General features: G+C 32.6%; 1 protein-coding gene and 1 pseudogene across 3 annotated transcripts in view; both read right to left on the reverse strand.

The window, feature by feature from the left end:
• Nucleotides 1-27,274, reverse strand: part of Mon2 (MON2 homolog, regulator of endosome-to-Golgi trafficking) — a 104,583-nt gene that overhangs the window by 48,774 nt on the left and 28,535 nt on the right. For all 3 annotated transcript variants that reach the window (XM_027925798.2, XM_027925790.2, XM_071609706.1), the window contains 13 exons: nucleotides 26,358-26,552; nucleotides 18,237-18,361; nucleotides 17,671-17,807; nucleotides 16,714-16,867; nucleotides 10,227-10,459; nucleotides 8,039-8,120; nucleotides 6,526-6,710; nucleotides 5,642-5,754; nucleotides 5,202-5,306; nucleotides 4,779-4,859; nucleotides 4,628-4,701; nucleotides 4,448-4,538; nucleotides 335-436 (listed from right to left, as the gene is read on the reverse strand). In XM_027925798.2, the coding sequence (XP_027781599.1) occupies nucleotides 335-436; nucleotides 4,448-4,538; nucleotides 4,628-4,701; nucleotides 4,779-4,859; nucleotides 5,202-5,306; nucleotides 5,642-5,754; nucleotides 6,526-6,710; nucleotides 8,039-8,120; nucleotides 10,227-10,459; nucleotides 16,714-16,867; nucleotides 17,671-17,807; nucleotides 18,237-18,361; nucleotides 26,358-26,552 (1,677 nt within the window). The remainder of the gene's footprint in view (nucleotides 1-334; nucleotides 437-4,447; nucleotides 4,539-4,627; nucleotides 4,702-4,778; nucleotides 4,860-5,201; nucleotides 5,307-5,641; nucleotides 5,755-6,525; nucleotides 6,711-8,038; nucleotides 8,121-10,226; nucleotides 10,460-16,713; nucleotides 16,868-17,670; nucleotides 17,808-18,236; nucleotides 18,362-26,357; nucleotides 26,553-27,274) is intronic.
• LOC114088351 (elongation factor 1-alpha 1 pseudogene) lies at nucleotides 19,933-21,315 on the reverse strand (annotated as a pseudogene).

Here is a 27,274-nt window from a genome sequence, read left to right on the forward strand (position 1 = left end):
AATTGTAGCAAAAATCTGTAAATGAACAGTGTTTACTACTAACTCTCAGCTCCAACTGGCCTAATGGATCATGAGACTGTACAATAAGCTGACAGCTGATTTCTCTGATATTTATCAATTTAAAAATTTCACCCATTTTCAGCCAATAAAAGCAATCTACTCCCTCACCAAACCAATCACTACACAACATTAGTCCTTGATAAAATACACAGATGTAAATGCACAGGAAAGGGGCAAGGAAAGTTAATACTTTGGTTATCTGGAACTACTGGCTCAATGTGGATGTCTTTATTAATAAAAAAAAATAAAATATAATATTTAAGAAAGAGTTTACCTCAAGTAGATGACCAGTGAGAGGTCTCCATAAAATTTCTATTCGGTGCATGTTAACTAGACCAGTTTCTAACAATTTGGCAACAGCAAACAGAGATGGTTCCTAGGGAGAAAACATATTGCATTTTAATATTATAAGGAGAATTCTGAGTACATGAACTGTAAATAAAAACAGAATACTCTAAAGAGCATGAGTATCATTAATTAGCATATATAAAGTTACTTAATAAATATAACAAAACCTATTGTCACAAAACAAGCCTTTCTGTCAAGATATTCTTAACTATTCAGAATAGATCCTAATTAGATTATTTGATTGAAACCGCTTTTACAGGGAAAGGGGAAAGTCCAAAAGTTATACTTAACCTAGAGGATGGCTAACAATAAGAGTACTTCATTTAAACATCTACAAATTTAAAGATTTTTTTATTATATATTTCTAACATTTTTATAGTACTGACAATATCCAATACGGAAATGCTTAATAGTATCTTTCTTAGTAGAAATCAGTGAATTAAGTACATTAAGGTTTTAAGACCCTTCCTGCCTGTGCTAATGTGGAGGTGTATACAAATTTTGATGGCAGAAAAATTAATGATTCTAGAGAAAATATGGTATTGTGGTTGTGAGTGACATCTATGAAGTTTTAACTGTCTGGGATTTCATCTTGATTCTGCCACTTAACAGCTATGTAACCTTAGGTAAATTGCTATCTCTACTGAACTTTTTAATCAGTAACATGGAGATAATAATAGTATAGAAACTACCTCATATCACAAAGTACACGACACATAAGAAATCCCTCTCAAATGATGTCTAGTATTACTTCTTCCCCTTTCTCCTTATTTTAGCCAGAATATACACAGGAATCCTGTATAGCATTTAAAAGAACACAAAGATGCCTAGGATTCACACCTAAACAAGTTTACTCAAGAACCCTAGAATGTAGTTGGCATTTTTACTTTTTAAAAACGCCATAGGTGACTTTGAAAACACCCAAAGTTAAGAGTCACTAGCAAGAGTAAAGCTTTGGGTTGAGAAATAGATAAATTCAAATCCAAACTCTACTGTTTACTAAATAAATGATCTCAGGCAAGTTACTTAAGCTCTCTATTTTCATTTGTAAGAAGAGAAGGCTAACACTGAAGCTCATAAAATTGTTTAAAGTGATTAAATGAATTAAGTCAGTGGTGAGCATACAGAAAACACTCAATGAAAAATAGCTGCTTTAATACTTCTATTGTTACACTGAGCTGGGTAATATGCTTTGCTTCATACTTATTAGCCTCACCTTCTAAGAAAGAATTTACAAACCTTACAATAAATTACATCCATAACACATTAGTGCAAATTCCTGAAATGAAGACCAAAACCAAGATGTTGGTCACTTTAAAGTAATCTCTACAATAGAAATCCCTACATTTAACTCACTCAAAACAGATGACATTGTTAAATCTATTTTCTTAACAATGTAGAAAATTAACTTATATTGATATCTGCATATTTATCACACTTATAATACTTTTTATAGAAGTCACAACTGACTAATGAACTTTTAATAACCTCCATCTAAAAATGTTTTTATAAAGTCTGTATTTAATACATTTATAATATAATATATACTTCAATTTCCCCCCCTTTTTTGTGCTAGGGAATTGAACCCAGGGCCTTGCAGATTACTTGAATATTTTTATAAAGCTTTCATTTTCATTTCATATTTGTCATTTCACTTTATAAAACTGAATCCTAAAATGGAGAGATGTGAATCCACTCTTATAAGAAATTATCTCAGTACTACTCAGTATATTCATGTTTTCAACATTTGTTCCCTCTAAGTCTTCCTTAAAAGTCACATCTGCCCCTCTTGAAATTGTATTCTTCAAGGATAACAACAATTATTAAACACCAAAGCTCCTGTTTTTCTCTCATTGGTTATGATTTCTTGTAAAATTTTTATCTTTTGATTTCCATGAATTTGCCTTTTATAATCTGTTTTTTTGTTTTTTTTTTTTTGGTGGGGTGGGGTACTGGGGATTGAACTCAGGGGCACTTAACCACTGAGCCCTTTTGTTGTATTTTATTTAGAGACAGGGTCTCACTGAGTTGCTAGGTCCTTGCTAAATTGCTCAGGCTGGCTTTGAACTTGAGATCCTCCTGCTTTAGCCTCCCAAGACACTGGGATTACAGGTGTGCGATACCACGCCTGGCTTGCCTTTTTAAATCTAAATCCTACCATTCCTTTACTATCTAGTTCCAATCACACTAGTTTATTTTGGCTAACTTAACTCATTTTAATAGATATATAAGTATCTCATGTAATAAAGAATTAAGAATTCCTAAAATAAGTTTCATCAAATAATATCTACACTATATATTTTGGGGGGGACAGGAGGGTGGTGGGGGCAGGGATTACCAGAGATTAAACCCAGGAGCACTGAACCACTGAACCATATCCCCAGCCCTTTTTTATTTTTTATTTTTGAGACAGGGTCTCGCTAAGTTGCTCAGAGCCTTGTGAGGCTGGTCTTGAACCTGTGATCCTCCTGCCTGAGCCTATCAAACTACTGGGATTGCAGGCATGTGCCACAAAGCCCAGCAATATCTATACTATTTGCTTAGACTCTCACACCAAATTAACTGTGATTTAACTAGAGTGAAGCAGTTTATATCTTATTTAAAAGTAGAAACCTATTTCTTTTATATCTTCCAGCAGAGTGTCATTTCTTTTATATCATCCAGCAGAGTGTTTGTTACATGAACACATAAATTCCCAAGAAATTATAAGTTTGCATGTTTTTCTTTACGGCACTCTTCAAAATATTATAGTTTTGTGTTAAGAATCTCAAAGGTGGAGGATTACTCACATATCAATAAATTGATTAGTTTACTATACTTGTATCCTTGCCTGAATTTGGAGCAAATTTTAATACATGTTTCCAAACACCTAAATGTTTATGTAATTATCTAGCTATATGCTATAATAAATAAACCTATGCTTTAATGAGAATTTCTTCTTAGAGAGTGAGTCACATGAGCAAAGATAACAAGCCACAGTACACAGAATTAAGGATTAAGGAGACAACATATTTTTGGACCATACATATAGATATGTTAAATAAATTACTGGGTTTTCTTCATGCTATTTGTAAATGGTGAAACTATATTCATTAATTTCAAAATATAGAAAGGACTTTATTTTTGTGTGGTTCTGAGGGTCAAACCCAGAACCTCACACATACCAGGCAAGCATTCTACCACTGAGATATATCCCCAGCCTGAAAACAGTTTATTTGAAATATTACTAAGATATAAATAAGCCCAAATTTTCCTGCGCTTTCCAAGTATAACAAAATGAAAATTTGAATATAAAGAAATGTTTCTGAATGTCAATATTCAAAAGTACTGTTCTATTAATTTAATCAGTAAACACAAAGTTTAATTTCAAAGTTAGGAGAGTCACTACCTTTAGATCCCAATGAAGGCATGAGAAATGAAGACATGTATTCCTTAATTTAAATACTGTAATATTCTGATCAAAAATTTTAATCACAAGCATTACTGTGACATTTTAGGAAATCTATTCATAAAAATTATGATGCATTATTCTTTATAAAAATAGTTTTTAGAAATATTCACTACTTGAGCCAGGTGCAGTTAACACACTCCTGTAATCCCAGCCGCTCAGGAAGCTAAGGCAGGAGGGCTGTGAGTTCAAAGCCAGCCTGAGCAACTTAATGAGGCACTAAGGAACTCTATCTCTAAATAAAAGACCCTATCTCTAAATAAAAAAGGGATAGAGATTTGCCTCAGTGGTTAAGCACCCCTGGGCTTAATCCCTGGTACAGGAAGAAAAGAAAGAAAAAAGAAAATCACTGCACAAGAAAAATGGGCACAATTTAAGTCATATAACATATTTAGACATATAAATAGTAACACAAATCATGTCTTCTTTACTCCCCCTTCTACAAATAATAACCCAAAATGGTAAAAACCTATCAATCAGTCTATTGTTAACAAACTAAGTATTGGTCCTACTAGCAAAACACTGAGATCATAACATCTTATATGAGTAAATGCAATACTATATTTAGAATAGAAAGATAGATTATCAGACCTTATTATTTCCATAGGCCATATCCATTGCTTCTAGAGATAAGGAACAGAGTGCATTTATTAAATGATGTAATGATACATCATCAAGATACCTAAAATAAAAATGAAGAAATAAGATATTTTGATCTAAAATATATAGCTAGTAAAATATTTTTCTATCAAATGTAAAATTGACTCTTACTGCGAGCTTTCAAACAATCTTGAAAGTATATTGGAAATCACTGGTAAATCTGTCATCACTGCAGTTGTCAGAACCTAAGAGAAGCATATTAAATTAAATATAACATGACATTTTTGGAAGCACTAATTAGATAAGAAGGACTAGAACTTACTGTACTAGGTCCTTCTACAGCTCTTCCAGGTTTCAAGGCACCACCACTACTAGGCTTTAATCCCAGAATCCATACAAGATGCTGAAAAATTAAAACAAAGCAAATACACTTATAAAACTATAAAAATTCTAATAATTAGAATTAAAGGCAGTAGTAACTACTAGTAAATAAAATTAAAATCAATAATTAATATTCTTATAAAATAATTACACCAAGTGTAAGCAGTAGAACTTAGGCCATTATGAGAAGCACTCTACCACATTCTATGATATGAGCTATGTCATTTATTCCTTTGTAACTTCTCATTTTACATGCTTACTCTGTCATAGGTCTGCGTGAAGCACCAATAGATAATGCTTAGTTTAACTGTTAGCAATTATAAGTAATAATATGCTAACCTCTGACCCAAGTACTTGAACATACCTGAAGAGTTGCCAAGACAAGTTGCCATGATGTTCCAAGAACAGCTCCATGACAGTGTGCCAAGTTAAGCAGAGTTCTCATACACTGGATATTTTTGGAAGTTAGCTATATTGAAAAAGGATATATCTGCAAGATCTGTTAAGCATTCTTAAAAAGTGTAAGTTTATAAAAGCAGCATTAATGCATTCAAAGACTTTTTAAAAGTAAAACACAGAAATATTAAGAAAACAGGTTTGAATAGTTTTACAAAACACAAATTAATCTGACTAAAAGTTGTCATGTTCATTACAATGTGACTGAATAGTTAACCAGTTTCTCCTAAAAATACTCTCCAGGTAAAAGAAAGTAATAACTACAGTAATAAATTTTGGCAAATGCAAAAGGGGTAAAACATGTTTCCTTGATAATTAATTGGTAACCAACAAAAACAAATATATTACCATTACTGTCCCTTGAGGCTGGACTGCTAGAGGTTGACCCACTGCCACAACCTGCTGGTGAGACTCACTTGATGGACTTATCATCATAACACTTTGGCCTTGAATAGAATATGCTATAATACAAAGGAAAGTCGAAATAAGTAAAAAAAAAAAAAAAAAAAAAAATGCTTTTTATATTGCAATAAGAGTAACAGAATATTTTAAAATATTAATTTGATTAAATAAAGTTCTACCATGACACTTATTTAAACACCAATAATATCTATTATGAGTGTGCTAACATTATGAAAACTCATGGGGTATAAAAACCAAGATAAGTTAAGCAAATATTAAGTGGTTTTCAGTATCGATTGTAAAAAAATTATAAAACTCTGGTTATTATCTTCATAAACAAAATGGAATTAGAACAAATTAAGTTTAAACATCTATTTGTAGTATACTTGTATAGTTAAAGTCAGAGAGCAATATATTTTTAGTTTGAAAACTTTACTATCACATTAATGTATACTATACATGCTCTTAAAGTATTCAATGTAAATGAATTTTTGAAGGTGAGCTTAACCTAAGTAGTTATAAACATTAACCATTCTACTAGTTCCATTTAATACAAAATATCAACCACTATTTCAATATTATGTTAAATTTTTGACAGACTTATAGTTTTATTTTGTTTGCATGATTGTGTTTTAAAAAGATATTATTATCCTCTCCCACTCCCACTGTATTAAAGAGATGGAAAAAAACTGAAGCTCAGGGACAATCACTTCCCCAAGATCACACAGTTAGTAAGTGGAACAGCAGAGATGTGAACTCAGAATTTCTACAATCATTTCTCTATATCACCCAACAAGATGGAGGGAACGTTGTACAAGCTTAAGTCTTACATTTACTGGAAAGTGTAGCTGCTGTGGTGGTGTTCAATACAGTAAGGGCATAATGCGGAGGCAAGGAACCTTTGCATATTGCAGTTATAAAGGCATCTCTTGAAGTTACAAGGCCCAGTCTTCCACAAAGAGCAGCCATAGTCAGTTCAGCTTTTAAGATATTCTCAGTGGCAGCTTCATCTGTGCTGAAAAGATAAGGTATTTTATTTAACTGATTAACTTATTTTAAATTGAATTATAAAATATGACTTGAAATTAGGTATTCAGTAAAGTCTTAAGAAAATCTACCCAAAATATCAAAAATCAATATACTTAAGAAGGAATTTTAACCAATTAACATAATATCTGAAAATTTAAACTGGGTAAATACAACGTACAATGCACACATTTATTATGGAAGAAAATTATCAAGAACTGAAAAGATTTAACTTAAAACATGGAGCATTTTAAAATCAGCAAAAATTCTGCAATCCTAAAGAAAAATAAATCAAATAAATTAAATATGACAATGATCATTGTAAAAATAGTAGTATGTCTTAAAATGAATAGATTTTCTATAATTTGGGATTGTATTTTCTATTAAAACACTGACACTGTGACAATTGTGGTAGAGGGCAGGGCAGGGACCGGATGAGGAAGAGCAATGGCTGTAAAAGAATAATGTTCTTGAAGAAATGATAAGGATCACTTGCACATTGTATACATATATTTTATCGCACTGTATTCCAAAGATATGAACAATTAAAAATAAGTTATAATGTTCTTTCTATATACCCTTTAGCAACCCAGGCTTATTTTTTGATTGAACTAGACCCTAGTAATTTCCAGACTAAATGGATTTCAGAAGTTCTGAAAGGCTGAACTGTTAGAAAAATGCACAGCCTACATGTGGCCACAGAGGGAATCTTCCTCTTAAGCCAACTGCACTCTAAATATTGAAATGTCATTTTCACAGCTAATACAGTTTTTCCAGATGGATTATTTTTCAAAATTGGTCGACATTAGTAGAAGTACAGATTCTTTTTTTTTATTAGTTGCTCATGACAATACAATGATCTTGACATATCATACATTTGAGTCAAGTGGGGTATGGTTTCCCATTTTTCCAAGTGTGCAGGTTGCAGAATCACATTAGTTATATAGACACGTATATACATACAGCAATACTAGTGTCTATTTTATTCTGCTGCCCTTCCTATCCCCCCTTCCCCGCCCCTTCCCTCCCATCGCCTCTCTCTGCCCAGTCTAGTGTGATGCCTTTCTTTTTTTTTCCTCTCACATCATCATACATGTACATTTCTTTGAGTTTGAAACGAACCAATGTTGGAAGTAATGTTCTCTGGGTGGAAATGTGAATAAAGATGTTTCTAAAGTCAAAAAATAAAAATAAGTTATAATGTTCTTTCTATATAAAACACTAATATTAGTAAATAAATTCTTCAAATTCAAGTAAACCATTTTAATATTTGTTTAACTCTCATGATCTAATATAAAACTTACAAAGACTTAATACCTGGCATCAAGAAGGAGTGAGAGTGCAGCAAGAAGACCACACCAGCAAGCATTCACCATTTCTTCCCAAACAGCTCTACTAACTTCAAGGAAAAAAAAAATACTTAATGACAATAATAGATGTCATAATATTTAATGACAATTCAAATTCTAAAATCTCCCATGTTAATTGACAATAAGTCAAATATTTTATCAACTCAACTGTTAGAATACTGAATCTTTTGTATTTAAAATATACCCGAATAAATAAAACTTTAGGTCAGGCATGGTTGTACACATAAAGACTCCTAGCTACTCCAAAGGCTGAGCAAGAATATTACAAGGTCCAGGCCAGCCTAAGCAACCTTGTAAGACACTATCTCAAAATAAAAATTAAAAAATTAAAAGGGCTGGGGATATAGCTCAGTGATAGAGTGCCACTGGGTTCAATTCCCAGTGCCACAAATAAACAAACAAACAAACAAACAAAAAACAAAATTAAAAGCTATACTACAGTGGCTTAAAACTTTATAAAGTCTTAAAACTAAGTTGTTTGAAAACATCTATTGTAAGATCTTTCTATACATGAGTTAACTGATTCATACCTTATTAAAAAATATATTAACATCTTCTCTATTAGCCAAACTTTCAATCTCTAGGACCAGCTGGGAATGAGGATGAGCTATATAATAATAAGCTGGCTTGGGCAGGATTCTGATTACGTACATTGGAAATCATGCAAATAAGCAAATACATTGAGCAAACAAGAGTGGGAGACTGAAGTTACAAATATGGAAAGGTAAAAATAAACCCAGTGGTATTGAACTGGAATAGAAAAATTAATATGATGTCATAGTATTTAATAGAGCAAGACAGACATTTTTGAAATATTGAGATATGTGTTGTTGTTTTGTGTGTATTTCCTATCCAAGTAGCAAGAAGCATCCCTAGTGCCATGTGATAGTTTCAATACTATTCTCCAAGACTTCTTGGAAAACTGACTGACATTGGGGCTGGATAAGAAATACTTAACATCTTATTTTATTAAACAGTGAGGAAGTACCCAGATAAGGTCAAAAGACTTGAGACACGTATTAAAGAGGACACAGGGCTGGGCATGGTGGCACATGCCTGTAATCCCAGTGGCTCACGAGACTGAGGCAGGGGCATTGCAGGTTCAAAGCCAGCCTCAGCAATTTAAAGAAGCTGTAAACAATCTAGTGAAACCCTGTCTCAAAATAAAAAGGGCTAGGGATGTGGTTCAGAGAATAAATGTCCTTGGGTTCAGACCCTGGTACCCCGCCCCCAAACCCCCTGGCAAAAAAAAAAAAGACACAAGGGCTAGCTTCAAACAGGTCAGTCTGAGCATGAAACTAAATAATGATAGTCATAGATTTAGTCTTTTGAATAAAATCAAAATCCATGAATCTACACTAAATAAAATTAAAATCCATGAATCTACATTAATATAAATGTATAAATTTCTAAGAATAGCAAATGGTGGAGAAAAGAAAGAACTTTTATAATATATTTTATTAGAAAAATATGTGACTTTACACAAAGGAAATCTGGCTGACATATTAGTCATAGATAAAAGTAAATATCTCCAATTATGAGACAAATTGACACTGTATGCTTTCTAATGCACTGGCACACTAAATATAACACAGCAACATTTCTATGCTAATTCTGCATCAAATGAATAAATTAAATATAATTGTGAAGAAACATAAGACAAAAGCAAATTGTCTTGGTTCCTCAGAAGTATCAAGGTCATATAAAACAAGGAAAAACTAAGGAATTTGATCCACACTGAAGGAAAGCATAGACACATGGCGATTAAATTTAACAGATAAACCTGGACCATAAGAACACTATAGGGGTAACTGACAAAATCTGAATGAGTTGTGGGTTTAGATATTATTGGATTGATCCTAATTTCTAATAGTGGTTGTACTATAGTATGTTGGAGACTTAGTTTTAGAAAATCCACACAAAGTAATTAAGGGGCAATGAGGCATCATATCTACAACTTATTCTCAAATAGTTCAGAAAAAACAATGACATGTACATAAATAGAATGGTAAGGTAAATATGGTAAAGTGTTAACAATGGGGAATAAGGGTAAATGATAAGGAAACTCAACTACTTTTGCCAGTTCTCTGTAAATTTCAAAATAATAATTAAAAATACAGAATGGTAATACACACCTATTTCCTTATCCATTTGGTCTGATGTTGACTGTAAATCTTGCTGTTCTGATGAATGCATTGGTGAAGAAGCCCCTTCTGTGGTAGACTGATATTCTGTTTCAACCTCTCCTAACTCTCCTTCAATCATACTAGTGATTCCCCGAACAAGGTCTAGCAAACAGTGGAATGCCACAGACATGGCATAACCTTCTGGTATAGTTGGAGGCTCAACTTTGTCCAGCATCTCTAGGCTGAAATTATGAAAAAATTAAACACTAATGAGAAACCAAAATCAATAAATATGGAAAACTCTTTCCATTATTTGTAGACTATGAAAACTGACATTAATAGAATAGCCAAAATAAAAAGATATTTCTGAGTTTGTTTAATTTGGAGAAGATCCATTTATCATATTCTAAGAAACTGATTAGAAAAATTAAGACCTGGCCCCTGCCATAACTAATTATTTTAATTTTTTACTTCATTTTTCCCTACAACAGTGACAATACTTTCATTAATTGTTGATATTTGAAAAATAAAGATTTAGAAACAAAATAAATAAGCAAATTAAAAACTTTTCAAACTCTGATTTTAGGTGCTTTTAAAATGAGGTGCTAAAATCAATACTACAAAGAGGAAAATACTTCCACATTGGGGAAAAGCATAATTGTGAGATACCTAGTTTACCTATCATTCCAGATACAATATACCAAGAGTATAAACAATACTTAACACAAGTGTCAAGTTCAAGTTGCAGAAGTGTTTCTACTGCATAGTTAGAGAAAACTTTCAGGGGGAAGGACAAAAAATCTTGTGTCTTACACCATGCCAAATAAGGAATTATGGTTTTAAGCATTGTATAGTTTTCTGTCAAGATAACACCACAAAGAAAGAATTATCCAATTGGGAATGAATTAATGGTACTGAGACAACTGGACATACAAGAGAGACATTGGATCTCTACTTTATGCCACACACAAAATTAAAAAATGAAATACACAAAATGAAAAACACAAAATTAATAAAAATGAACCAATGACCTAAATGCAAAGGTAAAAATCTTCATGATCCCACATTAGATAATGGTTTGTAACATGAAGCCAAGAGTGCAAACAACAAAAGAAACATGGGGGTTGGGATTACAGCTCAGTGGTAGAGCACTTGCCTTGCACATGTGAGGACTGGGTTTGATCCTCAGCACCATGTAAAAATAAAATAAAAGTATCATGTCCATCTACAACTAAAATAAATTTTTTAAAAAAGGAAAAGCAACACTGGATTCAACAAAACTATTGTTAAAACTATTGTGCTTCTAAATGCAGTATCTAGAAAACTAAAAACAACTCAGAATGTGAGAAAAAATTTGCAAATTAGATATCCAACAAGAGACTTGAATCTAGGATATAAGAAAGCTCTTACAACTATATAATAAAAAGATAACCAAATTATAAAAAGCAAAAGATCTGAATAGACATTTCCCAAGAGGACAGATAAGTAGTTTACAAGCACAAAAATAGATGCTCAATATTGTTAATCATTAGGGAAGTACACAATACCACTTTGTAACCACTAGAATCTCTAGCATCAAAAAGATGAACAATTTCAAATATTGCTCAGGATGTGGAAAAATCTAAAATCCTTTATACACTGTTGATAGGAATGTAAAATGATGCAGTTGCTTGGCAAACAGTTTGACAGTTCCTCAAAAGTAACTCATGAAAAAAACACAGACACTGAAACTGAGTATTAAAGTGAAGTAGTTATTAATTAGTAGTTTTCAACTGAAATCTGACTGAGCTTATGCAATTGAACCACTAATATGTATCAAATCAACTTTGTAAAATTTAGGTAACTAATAGAAAAATATTGATATTATTGATCAAGAAATTTAAACTCAAATGGGGAGATAAAGTCCATGGATTATCAGGACTTCATCAGGCCAGTTATCACAAAAATCACATAGTAAACAAATCAATGAGAAGCATCTTGTTCAACAGATTGCTGTTTTCAAAGAATATGTTATTAGGAAAATACATCAAAATGAAAATAATTCTAAAGACCCAAAACTCTAATTTTTAAATTCTATGATGTAGGCTTTAAGTACTATAATAGTTAAGAAAAAGGGTGATTTACATTTTGTATTCATGTCAAAAACAAAACACACTTGTTTTCCTTCAAATTTTTCATTGGTGCTTAATGGTGGGATTGTATATAATGGTGGGATTTGTCATTACATATTCATATGTGCACATTCATAACAATACAATTTGGCCACTATCATTCCTAAGTATTTTCCCTTTCCCTTTACTCCTCTTACCTCCAGTCCCTTTTCTCTATTCTACTTACCTCCCTTTGAATTTCCATGATATCCCCCCAACCTTTCTTTTCCTTTTTCCTCTACAGCTTCCATATACAACAGAAAATGTACAACCCTTGACATTCAGAATTTCAATTATTTTGCTTAACATAATGTTTTTGAGTTCTATCCATTTTCCTGCAATTGACATAATCTCATTTTTTCTTTTTGGCTAATGTTAATTTGTTGCATATGTTAATTTGACTATTATGAATTGTGCTGCTATAAACATAGGTATGCATGTATCACCATGGTTTGGTTACTTTAATTCCTTAGTATTAATACTAAGAAGTGCTATAGCCAGGTCATAAGGTGGTTCCATTCTTAGCCTTCTGAAGAACCTCAATACTGATTTCAGTAGTTATTATACTAATTTACAATCCCACCAACAGTGTACAAGGGTTCCATTTTCTCCACATCTTCCCTAGCAGTTATTATTGTTTGTATTCTTCATGGAATCCATTTGGACCAGACTGAGACAAAAATCTCAGTATAGTTTTGATTTATATTTTCCTAAAGCTAACGATGAAGGAAGCTTTTTTCATATATTTGTTGGCCATTTGTATTTCTTTTTTTGAGAAATGTCTGTTTTAATCATTTGCCCACTAATTAATTGGGTTACTTGGTTTTGTTGCTGTTAAGGTTTTTTACTTCTTTATATGTTATCGATATTAATCCTCTGTAAAGAGAGTAGCTAGCAAAATTTTTCTCCCATTCTGTAGGCTCTCTCTTCACTTTCTTATTTCCTTTGTTATGCAGAAGCTTTTTAATTAGATGCCATCCTATTTATTAACTCTTGGCATTATTTCCAGAACTTCAGGGTTCCTACTGAGAAAGAGATTGCCTATGTCTATATGTGGCAATGTTGACCCTACAATTTTTTTCTAGGAGTCGCATAGTTTCTGGTCTTATTTGTAGGCCTTTGATCCATTTTGAATTGACTTTAGTGCAAGGTAACAGATAAGAGTCTAGTTTCATTCTTCTACACATGAACATCCTTGCTTTTTCCAGATTTTAAAAGAAATAGTTTCAGTTTTTCTATATCCACTATGAGGTTGGCTTTGGGTTTTTCAAATATAAACTTTTATGATGTTGAGGTAGATTCTTCAGTTTCTTCAATGTGTTTATCATGAATTGTTGATGAATTGTGTTGCACTCTTTTTCTCCATCTATTCAAATGACTAAATGATTTCTGTCCTTAATTCTGTTTACAAGATGAATTACATTTATTGATTTGCATATGTTAAACCAACCTTGCATACCTGAGATAAAATCAACTTGGTGATGATGTACAATCTTCTTAATATGTTCTTGAATACAATTTACTAATATTTCATAAGGATTTTTGTATCTAAGTTCATCAGGGACACTGTTCTGTAGTTTTCTTTCCTTGATGTGTCCTTCCTTATCTGGTTTTGGTATGAGTGTGATACTGGCTTTGTAGAATTAATTTGAAAGTGTTTCATACCTTTCAATTTCATGGAATAATTTCAGGAGCATTGTCATCAGTTCCTCTTTAAAAATCCAGTAGAATTCAGGTGAGAATCTACCCATTTCTGGCTTTTCTTTGTTGGAAAGATTTTTATTATTGTTTCTACCTCATTGCTAGTTATTGCTCACTTTAGGTTTTCTGTGTCCTTTTTATTCAATTTTTTGCAGGTCAGCTGTGCCTAGAAATGTATCCATTTCTTCTAGATTTTCCAATTGATTACAGTATAAGTGTTCAAAATAGTCCCTAATGATCTGCTGGATTTGTGTGAAGTCTGAACTGAATTATCCTTCTTCATCTCTAATTTTATTAATTTGGGTCTTCTCTCTTTGTTTTTTGGCTAGTTTGGCCCAGGGCTTATTAATCTTATCTTTTCAAAGAACCAATTCTTCCTTTTAATTCAGGATCCTTTGTATTTTTTTCTTAGTTTCACTGCTATTGGCTCTGGTCTTAATTATTTTTCTTCCTTCTATTGGTTTTAAAATTGGTGTGTTCTTTTTTTGAGGGGGGGGGTACCACAAATTGAACTCAGTGGTACTACACCACTGAGCCACATCCCAGCCCTATTTTGTATTTTATTTAGAGACCAGGGTCTCACTGAGTTCTTTAGCACCTTGTAACTGTTGAGGCTGGCTTTGATCTTCCTGCCTCAGCCTTCTGAGCAGCTGGGATTACCATCATGCCCAGCTCTTCTTTTTAAAGGGACTTGATATTTATTAAGTTATTTATTTAGGATCTTTTTTATTTTCTTTCTTTTTTCTAAATATTTCTTTATGGTTGTAGTTAGACACAACAACTTTTTAAATTTATTTGTCTATCTATCTATTTATTTATTTATTTATATGTGGTGTTGAGGATTGAACCCAGGGTCTCGCACATGCAAGGTGAGCGCTCTACCACTGAGCCACAACCCCAGTCATCGCGCCCGCCCCCCCGCCCCGCACCCACCATTGATTTTCTTATGTAGATACTTATGTAGCTATAAACTTTTGTCTCAGAATTGCCTTCACAGTGTCCCAGAGATTCTGGTATATTATATCTCTATTCTTGTTTAAGTCCAAGAATTTTTAAATTTTTCTCTTAATTTCTTCTATCATTCATTCATCATTCAAAAGTATATTATTCAGGGCTGGAGCTGGAGCTCAGTGGCAGAGTGATTGCCCAGTATGTGTAAGGCACTGGGTTCCATCCACCACATAAGAATAAACAAATAAAATAAAAGCATGCTATCCATACACAACTACTAAAAATAATTTTTAAGTGTATTGTTCAATATCCACATTTTACATAGTTCCTATAGATTTTTGGAGTTCATTTCTAATTTATTTCCATTATGATCTGATAAGAGTTGCTTTGCAGCCTAAATTATGGTCTATTTTGAAGAAGGTTCTATGATTTCCATGTGCTTAACTCTAAGAAGATTAGCAAAATATTTAAAATAACATTCCTCACATATAGGATGTTGAAAGTTAGATATATCACTACTCCCATTTTATAAATGAGAGAATGAGGTTAAAAATTTAATTTACCAAAGGTAACTCAATTAATATAAGATCTAAATTGAAGAGTATGAAACCAAGCCATATTAGTGTATGTTTGTGTTTTTATTTACTGACTACATCACTCACTAAAATGTAAGCTTCATGAGGGCAAGAATTTTATTCTGTGTTGGTTTTGTTTTATGTCAGTTTGTAAAATGACGTGAACTATCTAGATAATTATTAATGCCTCCTTTGGCACTAGAAATCTAATTATTTTACAATATGATCCTCTAATGCACTAGAGTCATTATCATTATTTTTTTTAACCAAAGCAGAGCCAATATTAGACTAAGTAATGTCTTATAAAATATACAATGAATATACAGATATTTCAGTTCTCTGTAATTCTACACTTTTACAATTTTAGGCAAAAAAAAGAAGCATAATTAAGTATCAAAACGCAGATTGATACAATGCAGACTAACATACCATAAAAATTTAGATTTATAGTAGTTAGATTTTTATTTTACATTTTAAGTCTTGATTTACTGTCATCAAAATAGTATTTTACTTATATACAACAATTATTCAAAGTATATCAGTAACTGGCTCACAGTAACTAAAGCAATATTAAACCCATGTAATATTGATTGCTTTATTTCTGTTAGTATTACATTTCACTAGTTATTAAGAAAAATCAATAATACATTGCTGAATATTTATTTGTTAAACTGATGGCTAACTGCAGTTTCAATAAATTAAGAACCAGAGTTAACACGTGTTTAACCTTAACAACAAGAATAATTATTTAAAATAACGTTCCTCCCATGTAGAACGTTGAAAGTTACATATACCAGTGCTTCCATTTTATAGAAGAGAGACATTAAATTAAAACAATGATTAATTTGCTAAACGTAGTTTTGTAGGAAACTTGAGGAGGTAAAGAAATCATATTTGTTTTATAATGCTGTTAACAGTCTATATAAATAGCACAAAAGAAAACAAACAAAATCCAGTTCTAAATAAAATCCTCAAAATTGACAATAGCAAATGAGCTCTAAAATATATTAGAAATATGGGGTCTAAATTTAAAATATAATACACACAAAAGCATTTTAGGATTAAATATTATTCCTAACACTATTTTGTTCCTTATAAAATAATGTCACCACTACTTACTAGGTGGCTTTAGCACTGCCTTGAACTGTTACTGTCAGAATAGGTATCCAAGTTCCTCTATATTCAAATGCTGGTAGCAAAGTAACACCTCCACCAATTCCCACCATTCCTGAGTTAGCTGGAGCTGAGACTGGGCCACCTGAATTATTGTTGCCTATTAGATAAGGAGGGAAAGCAAAGATACCAATTTACTACTTGATTACAAATTAATACTATTCAAACACCTGGTCAATCTTCAAATTCTTTTCTGTACTATAGGTATTACACAAATAAATGAAATTTATTAACCTATTCTATCTACCAAAGAAATCTATTTCCCTAAAACACTACTTCCTTTTTCATACAAAAGCTATTAGCGTAAGTAAAAATATGGAAAAAATATTTTTAAAAATAGGATTTGTTCAGGTAAGAAGAGACAGAACTCCCTCAGGGTAAGAGGGACCTGATAGAGGTTGCCCTGAACAAAATTTTTATTATACTTTTGATTAGACCTCTTTTTACCAAAGGTAGGAATAAAAAATAAAAAGTCTATCAAACAGATAGTACAAAGTGATAAAGAAGGTAAAAGGAAATAAGCTTAAAACAAACTTAAAACATGTTAACCTCTTTTGTTAAAAAAGAGACTGACAAACCTCCTAAAGTAGTAACTATCTAGTCTCTTTTAAAAGAGGAATCAAATGAAGATTCTTCTAAAACGAATGGTATCTAAACTTTTGTCCTCGTATGATTAGAGAAACAAAAATATACCAGAAAAGAAAATAAAAATAAGTGTCACAGTAAGACCAAATTATTTGTTTCACAGTAAGACCAAATTATTTGTTAAGTATAAATTGTTACTATAAAAATATTTACTTAATCCAAATTTCTCTAGATAGAATTTCTAAAATAAACCCTCTCAGAACAGTGAATATTGTAAATTATAGCAGAACATAAAAACAAAATATGAATATGCTTTACCAGCTTGGTTGGTTGTAGCAGGATTTCCAGTAGGAGGAACAAGAAACAAGGACTGGATAAATGATCCCAGTGCATTCACAATATCACGAAAAACCTTGGTAGAATGTTGTTTCATATCATAGGACTGACAAAATGACCTGTAAAATCATTTTAAATGTTTCTGAGAAAAAAATTTGAATGCATTAAAAAAATTAGTATTTTTTTAAAGCAAGTAATGTTGTTATTGTACTTTCAATGCCATACTCGAAAGATTCTTCATCACACCTGAGCAATTTTACCAATTTAGGACAAAGGTTCATATTGAAGTCAATGTTCTAAAAAAATGATCTTGGCTATATTTACTCAGCAAATTCAGACAGATGGCAATTATTAACTACATGTTTTGACTTCATTCGTTGCCATGCCTCCACCCTGTCCCTTCATATATTTATACATATATATAAATTATACACATTTTCTGTTTAAAAATCACTAATATTTGGGAATACTTAAAATCTTCCCACTAGTTTACTAACCTACTACTAGTTTATTAACCTATCCATTACAAAATATTGCTGAGGTTTTACCTTAACAGCTGAGGCTGCACACATAATCTGTGTATTGATTCAACCGCAACAGCTCGTAGCCACTGTGGTTTATCTGCATCCAGAAATTTCACCAAAAGTGACAGAAATATTTCACATTCAGTTACCTAAAAAGTATAGGGTTTTTTATATTTGTTTGAATCAAACAAAATAATAAAAAGTTGCATTCTTACTCTTAATTTAGTGCCATAGACAATAAAATCTTTTAGATTTGAAATAAAAATTCTTAATGGTGATTAGAGAAAAAGACAAAAGTAATTATAAAGAAAAGTTAGCAATAAAAATACTCATAGTATCTCCTTAGTACATCCCTGAAAACACTAGTATTCTGCTAACATAGTTAATCCTTTATCCTTATTCTTTAGAAAGTATAGCACACCAGTAAGTCTTCTTCAACCCTGCCAATAATATTTAGGGAACAAGTAGGGAAGTGGTATTTATTTGGCCTCATGACAATAAAAAATTTCTAAACACTTTGACTTCACTACCACAAGGCCTGGCAATGATTTAACATAACAGTACAACTACACTGATCCTTATATTTCATTCTCTTTTTAAAAATCTCTTGACACTCCATACTGACTGATATTTCTATATCCTAATTATTTTTACTTTTACTATTTTGCTGACATTTTAAAAAGTTTTAAATCATGGTAAAAATACATAACATTAAACTCATTCTTTTAATTATATTTAAGTATACAGAACAGTAGTGTGTTAACTATATTCACATTGTTGTATAATAGATCCCTAGAACTTTTTCAACTTGTAAAATTGAAACTCTACACCCATTCAAGACCCTATTCCTCAGTCCATGGAAATCACCATATTTTGTCTCCATGAACTTACTCTAGATACAGGAGGAATCACACACTATTTGTTTTTCTGTGACTGGCCTATTTTACTCAACATAATGTCCTCAAGGCTCCACTGAACAGGACTTCTCTCTTTCTATGGCTAAATAACATAATAAATGTATATACTGTCATCTTTATCTGTTCATCTGTCAATAAATATTTGAACTGTTTCCACTTCTTGGCTTTTATAGAAAACATTTCAATAAACACAAGTGTGCAAATATTTCTTTATATCATATTTTCTTTTGGGTATACAGCCAGAAATTGAACTGTTGGATCACATGGTAATTCTATTTTTTTTTTTTTCTCATTAAACTTTTGTTCCAATGGGTCTCAAAATTCTGTGACAGATTTTTGGTTAAGTTGTTCCCATTAAAAAGCACTGATTTTAGCCAGGCGCGGTGGTGCACACCTGTAATTCCAGTGGCTAGGGAAGCTGAGACAGGAGGATCCAGAGTTCAAAGCCAGCCTCAGCAATGGCGAGGTGCTAAGCAACTCAGTGAGACCCTGTCTCTAAGTAAAATACAAAATAGGGCTGGGGATGTGGCTCTGTGGTTGAGTGCTCGAGTTCAATCCCTTATACTCATTAAAAAAAAAAAAGAAAGAAAGAAGAAAGTACTGATTTTAAAAACTAACAACTTAAAACTTCCACACACAAAAAACAAATGGTCCACAAAACATTCTCCTTTCCTTCTAAAGGTTTTATAATACATTGTTATCATTTACTAGTCTTTTACTATTAAACTTAAATGGCCAATTGAGACAAAAAGTCTGAGACCACCACTGAATAAGACTGGGGTGGCAGGTGTTAAGGATAACATTCAAATAGCCTTCTGAGCTTTCTGGGCAGACTTGGTGACCTTGCCAGCTCCAGCAGCCCTCTTGTCCACTGCTTTGATGACACCCACACCAACTGTCTGCCTCATATTACAAACAGCAAAACAACCCAGAGGAGGACAGCCCAAGAAGCTGTCAACACACATGGGCTTTCCTGGAACCATGTCAATGATGGCAACATCACCAGATTTCAAGAATTTAGGACCATCTTCCAGCTTCTTACCAGAACAGTTATCAGTCTTTTCTTTCAGCTCAGCAAACTTACAAGTAATGTGAGCTGTGTGACAATCCAGTATAAGGGCATAGTCAGCACTGATTTATCCTGGATGGTTCAGGATAATCAACCTGAGCAGTGGAACCAGCTGCTTCCATTGGTGGATCATTTCTGCTGTCACCACAACACTGCCATGACGAACATCTTTGACAGACATGTTCTTGACATTGAAGCCCCCACTGTCCAGGAAGAGCTTCACTCTGAGATTCATGCTACATTTCAACAGGCTTTACTTTAGTTGTGACATTGACTGGAGCAAAGGTGACCACCATGCAAGGCTTGATAACACTAGTCTCCACTTGGCCCATAGGGACAGTACCAATATCTCCAATTTTGTAGATCCTAGAGGGGTAGATGCAAAGGCTTGTCAGTTGGACGAGTTGGTAGCAGGATGCAATCTAAAGCTTCAAGCAGTGTGGTTCCACTGCCATCATTATGGGTGACTTTCTATCCCTTGAACCAAAGCATATTAGAACTTGGCTCCAACATGTCACCATTCCAACAAGAAATTGGCACAAATACTACTGTGTCAGTGTTGTAGCCAATATTCTTCAATGTAGGTGCTGACTTCCTTAACGATTTCCTCATATCTCTTCTGATTGTAGAATGCCACAGTGGAATCCATTTTGTTAACACCAACAATTATTTGGTGACTTGTTGTTTGCTTCAGACCCAGTGTGTAAGCCAAAGGGCGTGCTCACAGGTCTATTCATCCTTGGATATACCAGCTTCAAATTCACCAACATCAGCATCAACAATTAGGGCAGTACAGTCAGCCTGAAATATGCCTATTTTTGATAAAGTCTCTGTGTCCTGGGGCATCAATGATAGTCACATAATACTTACTGGTCTGATATTTCCACAGGGAGCTGTCAATGGTGATACCACACTCATGCTCAGCTTTCAGTTTATCCAAGACTCACATGTATGTGAAGGAGCCCTTTCCCATCTCAGCAGCTTCTGTCTCAAAATTTTCAATGGTTCTTTTGTTGATCCCACCATGTTTGTAGATCAGATGGCCAGTAGTGGTGGACATGCCCAAATCTACATGTCTAATGACCTTTCCATTTTGGCTTTGATTTAGCTGTGGTTTTCACAACACCTGTGTTCTGGTAGCAAACCCGTTATGAAAAAGCTAGTAATTCTATTTTAATTTGAGAAACTACCATACTGTTTTCCACAGTAGCTCCACCATTTTACATTCCCATCAATAGTACACAAAGGTTCCAATTTCTCCACATCTTTGCCAACACTTGTTATTTTCTATTTTTTTTTGCCTGTTTCTTTTTTCTTTTTTTCATAGTGACCATCCTAATAGGTATGAGGTGATATCTCACTGTCATTTTGCTTTGCATTTCTAAAATGATTTGACAGGTTGAGCATCTTTTCACATGCTTGTTGGATATCTGTGTATCTTTGGAGGAATGTCCATTCATGGCCTTTGCCTGTTTTTAATTAAGTTACTAGGGGTTTTGTTGCTATTGTTGTTGACCTGTAGTTTTTTATATATTCTGGATATTAACCCCTTATCAGACATATGACTTGTAAGTATTTTCTCTCATTCTAAAGATTGCCTTTCTGAGTCAGGCATGGGATACATGTCTTTATCTCCGGGACTCAAGAGGCTGAGGCAGGTAAATTGCAAGTTCAAGGCCAGCCTCAGTAACTGAGTGAGACTCTGTCTCAAAATAAAAAAGGTATGGGGAAGGTTGGGGCTGGGGTTCAGTGGTAGCGCACTTGCCTGGCATGTGTGAGGCACTGGGTTTGATTCTCAGCACCACATATAAATAAATAAAATAAAGGTCTATCAACAAAAATACCTAAAACAAAACAAAACAAAAAAAGGGATAGGGATATAGTTTGGTGGTAGGGTGCTCCTGGAACCAATCTCCAGTATCTATCTCTCTCTCTCTCTCTCTCTCTCTCTCTCTCACACACACACACACACACACACACACAAAATGCCTTTTCAAATTGTTGACAGTTTCTTTTGAGGTGTGGGGGGTTTTAAGTTTGATGTAATACCATTCGTTTACTTTTGCTTTTGGTGTCAGTACCAAGAAATCATTGCTAAATCCAGTGTTATAAATATTTTCCCCAAGGTGGTTTTATTTTTTTTTAAATTTTTATATTTTTAAGAAACTTCATGATTTTAAGTCTTCTATTTAGGTGGTATATCCATTTTGAGTTTTTTGTGATATAAGGTAAAGATACAACTTCATTCTTCTGGTAGGTGCTGGCTTCCTTAACGATTTTCTCATTATAACTTTTCTAGCTCTACTGTTGAAGAGGCTGTCCTTTCCCCATTGAGTGAGCTTGGCATTCTTATTAAAGATCATTTAGCCATATATGCAAGGGCTTATTTCTGGGTTCTCTATTCTCTTCCTCTGGTCTTTATGTCTTTCTTTGTGCCAGTAGCCAACTGCTTTTGATTACCCTCGTTTTGCAATATGCTTTAAGATCAGGAAGTGTGAGGTCTCCAAATCTGTTCTTTTTTTCTCAAGATTCATTTTGACAAGTCAGGTCCTTCAAGATTCTATAAATTTTAGAATGGATCTTCTATTTCTGTAAAAAATGCTGTTGGAATTTTTATAGAGAGTGCACCGAATCTGCAGATCACTCTGGGTAGTATGGTCATTTTAACAAAATTAAATCTTCTAATCATGAACGCTGGATGTTTTCCCATTTGTGTCTTTCTTTCAGCAATATTTTTGGCTTTTAGTGTACAGGTCTTTGGCCAGCTTGGCTAAGTTTATACCTAAATATTGTATTTTTTAATTCAATGGTCAATAGAAATGCTTTCTTAATTTCTTTCTTGAATTGTTCACTGTTCGTGTATAGAAATACAACTGATTTTTGCATGTTGAATTTGTTTATTGGCTCTAATAAGTTGTATTGTACAGATTCTTTAGGACTACTTACACATAAGATCATGTCATCTATAAACAGATATGTTTGCTTCTTCCTTTCAAGTCTGGATGACTCATTTCTTTTTCTTTCCCAATTGCTCTGGCTAGAACTTCTAGTACTATGTTGAATATAAGTGTAGATACAGGCAACCATGCCTTGTTTCCTTACAGGAAAGACTCTGAAGTTTTGATTGTGATATTAGTTACTGATTTTTCATAGAAGGTCTTTATTATATTGAGGTAGTTTACTTCAATTCCTAGTTTTCTGAGTATTATGAAAGGGTAATGAATTTTATCAAATGCTTTTCCTAAATCAGTTGAGATGATCATGTGTTTGTTTTTTACATGACAAACAAAACAACATGGTAGACAACATGAACTGCTTTCCCTATGTTAAAATATCCTGTGTTCCAGGAATATATCCCACTTGGTCATGGTTTTAATGACGTGTGTGTGTGTGTGTGTGTGTGTTTTGCTGGGGACTGAACCCAGGGCCTTGTGCATGAGAGGCAAGCACTCTATTGAGCTATATCCCCAGCCCTTGATGATCTTTTAATGTGCAACTGAATTTGGTTTCCTTATAGTTTGTTGAGAATTTCTGCCACAATATTCATCAGGAATGCTGATTTATAGTTTCTTGTAATACCTTTTGACTTTGGAATCAAGGTAATATTAGCGTCATACAGGGGGTTTGGAAGTATTTTCTTCTCTTCAATTTTTTGGAAGATTTTTGAGAAAGACTGGTGTTAATTCTCCTTTCAGTGTTTGGGTTCACCTGTGAAGCCATTTGGTTCTAGGCTTTTCTTTGTTATGAGATGTTTGATTATTGATTCAATCTCTTTACTAGTTATGATTCTATTCAAATTTTTTATTATGATTCCATCTTGGTAGATCATCAGTTTCAAGGAATTTATTTCTTCAAGGTTATACAATTTTTTGTTGTATAGCTATTCATAGTTGTCCTTTATAATCCTTTATACTTTTGTGGCATCAGCTTTCTCCTCTCTCATTTCTGAAATTGTTAAGCATTCTGTTTAGTCTAACTAAGGGTTTGCTGATTTTATGGATTTACAAAAACCAACTCCCAGTGGTATCTATTTTTCTATTTCATTTATGCTGTGATTTTTTATTATTTTGTTCCTTTTACTAACTTTGGATTTAGATTGTTCATTTTTCTACACTGTTGAGGTGTAAAGTTAAATTGCAAATTTTAGATTTTTCTTCCTTTTTATGAAGGTATTCCTTACCATAAAGTTCTCTCTTGATAGTACTTTAATGGCAACTCATAAGTTATATTTTCATTTTCATTTGTTTCAACATATATTCTAATTTCCCTTCTGATTTATTTTTTGAACCATTAAGAGTGTGTTGTTTAATTGCCATGTTTGTGACTTTATTGCCCCTATTTTCTTTCTTCTACCAATTTCTGGTTTTATTCCACTGTTGTCAAGGAAGATGCTTACTATGATTTTAATCTTCCTAAATCTGTTAAGACCTAAATTTGTCTTTTATGGTCTACCGTGATCTATACTGGAGAATGTCTCATGTGCACTTGAGAAGATTATGTGTTCTGCTAATGTTGGGTTCAGTATTCTACACATGCTCTTAAGTCCAATTGGCTTACAGTGTTGATCAGGCCCTCTGTGTTTCCCTACAAATCTTACTGGTCTTATGTCCACTTGTTCTACACACTATAGAAAATGTGATACTAAAGTCTCTTACTATTATTGTGTTGTCTACTTTTGTTCATTAAAAATAGGTTACAAATGTGAAAATATTATATGATACTGATTTAAATTAATAAAACTAAAAAGAAACATAATGAACCATTTTCTTTTTTTTTTATAATGAACCATTTTCTGAGAAATACCACTTGAATGTTTAGGAGGAAACCATAACAGAAATAGCACTATGATCAAGAATATTACAACATATTCCACATCATAAAGTTATGCAAAAAGAGATATAAAATGGATTGGAAGTAAAGAAAAATATTATATTTCTTATCCTTGATTCCATCAAATCTTTAATAAATTTGCTTTAATCTGTGAAGACATATGAAATAGTATAAATAAAAGCAGAATATACTGGATACTATAATTTTAATTATTATTCATATGAGCTACAAAGTTGAATTCTTTTTGTTACAAATTATTTAGAAATTATTTCTGTAACAACTGCAAGAAATAGAAAAATCAGAATCTTCAACTTTTATCTTAGAAACTTGAAAATATTCCTAACTATATTAATAAAGACAATTCCAATTTTAATTAGTCAGAAATGTGAACATGGATATCGCATCTTACTGAGTCCTTCTCCTTTTGTTTTTATTTTATTAGTTCTTTATAGTTACATATAACATTAGGATTCACTTAACATAATTAAAAAGCATGGAATATAATTTGCTCTAATTCTGTCCCAAGTATTTCCCCTTTCCCCCCTCTTCCCTCCCCTTACTCTCTTCCCTCCACTCTACTGATCTTTCTTCTATTACAGTTTTTTGTTTGTTTGTTTGTTTGTTTTTTTAAGTAGTGCCTTGTGGTTACACATAATAACAAGATTCACTGCTGTATATACATAGGAAAGTTAGGTCAGATTCATTCAACTGTTCTTTCCTTACCAATCTTTCCTCCTTCCCTCTTAACCCTTCTTCAACTCCACTGATTTTTCTTCTTTTTTTGATAGAATTCTCCCTACCTTTTCTTTTTTTCCTTATTTTGGGCTAGTTTCTGCATATCTGATAAAACATTTTAACTTTGAATTCTGCTTCTGGCTTATTTTTCTTAGTATGGTAGTCTCCAGTTCCATTATTTAGTGGTAAATGCCATAATTTCATTCTTTTTTATGGCTGAGTAATACTCCATTGTGTATATATACCACATTTTCTTTATACATTCATCTGTGAATAAGCTTTTAGGCTGGCTCCATAACTTGGTTATTATGAGTTACATAAAAAGCTGAATTCTTAAAACATAAATCCTATGCTGCTTTGAGATAACAGGTTATTACTCTCCTTGACATACATTATAAATACTATATAAATGCAAATAAGATTCAAAAAAAGGACAGAATGAAATTTTAGAGTACTTGAGAGAACACTTGTATGTAATCAAAAAAAAATTCTGTAGAACTGAATTGAAAAAAAACTAACACCATAAATAGACCACTTTCTTTAAAAAGCACTGCATATGAATATATACAAATATGTATAGAAAATAGCACTTACCAAAAGACTATAAAACTGCTTAATCAGGACAGAAACTACTCTCAGCAATCGCATACAGATAGGAAAATATGGTTTTTCAACAGGTGCTGGGGAAGATGAAGTACTTGAACCTTGTCTGAACTTTATATTTGGAGAAAAGAGCTTTATCACAAGAGGACATACTCTTTCTTTGAGGAGGAAACTAAATTCCTGGTGCTATTTGCAAAGAAGAAAAAAGAATGAAATTAGTTCGTACTCAATACCTCTAAAATAGTCTTGCTAGCAAGTAAAAATCAGTATAAATAATTTAGCTTAATTGTAAGTATATATTTTATTATTTTACAATTTGCACACAAATTTGAAACTCACATTGCTGTTAAGAGGTCTTAGAACAAAATATTAATATTTCAACAGTTTCTTCAATAATCATTAAAAAGAAACATGAATTATTTTAGAGTTGAGGAACTGGTGCTCATTACTAGAAACTTTTAATTGGATATTGGTGATTAAAAACAAAGAATAAAAGAAAACAGATTTCACAAATACAAGCAAACAGTGTTGAATAGACAACTGAGGAGTGAAAACCTGATTAATAAAGTAGAATAAGTTATAAAATTCACTGATTATATTTTGCAAAGAATAATCCCATTCATATAGAGAAGATTTAATAAATAACTTGGTTTTGTGCTAGTTGGATTACTTGAACAGAACACAAGCTGATGAAATATGCAATGATAACCTAGCACAATTTTATAAGATGGAGAATTTTTTAAAGAATTCTTAAATTTTATTTGTAGTCATCATATATTATACAGAAAACTTTCCTTGATTCTCATTCTCTGTGTTACTTAAGAGTAGTCTCATTTTAGTGACAAACAAGGCACGATCTGCACTTAATGATTAACTTCAAGTATATTTTATTTTGGTGTTTTAATCAC

The sequence above is a fragment of the Marmota flaviventris genome, chromosome 3, assembly GCF_047511675.1.
Source record: "Marmota flaviventris isolate mMarFla1 chromosome 3, mMarFla1.hap1, whole genome shotgun sequence".
NCBI lineage: Eukaryota > Metazoa > Chordata > Mammalia > Rodentia > Sciuridae > Marmota > Marmota flaviventris.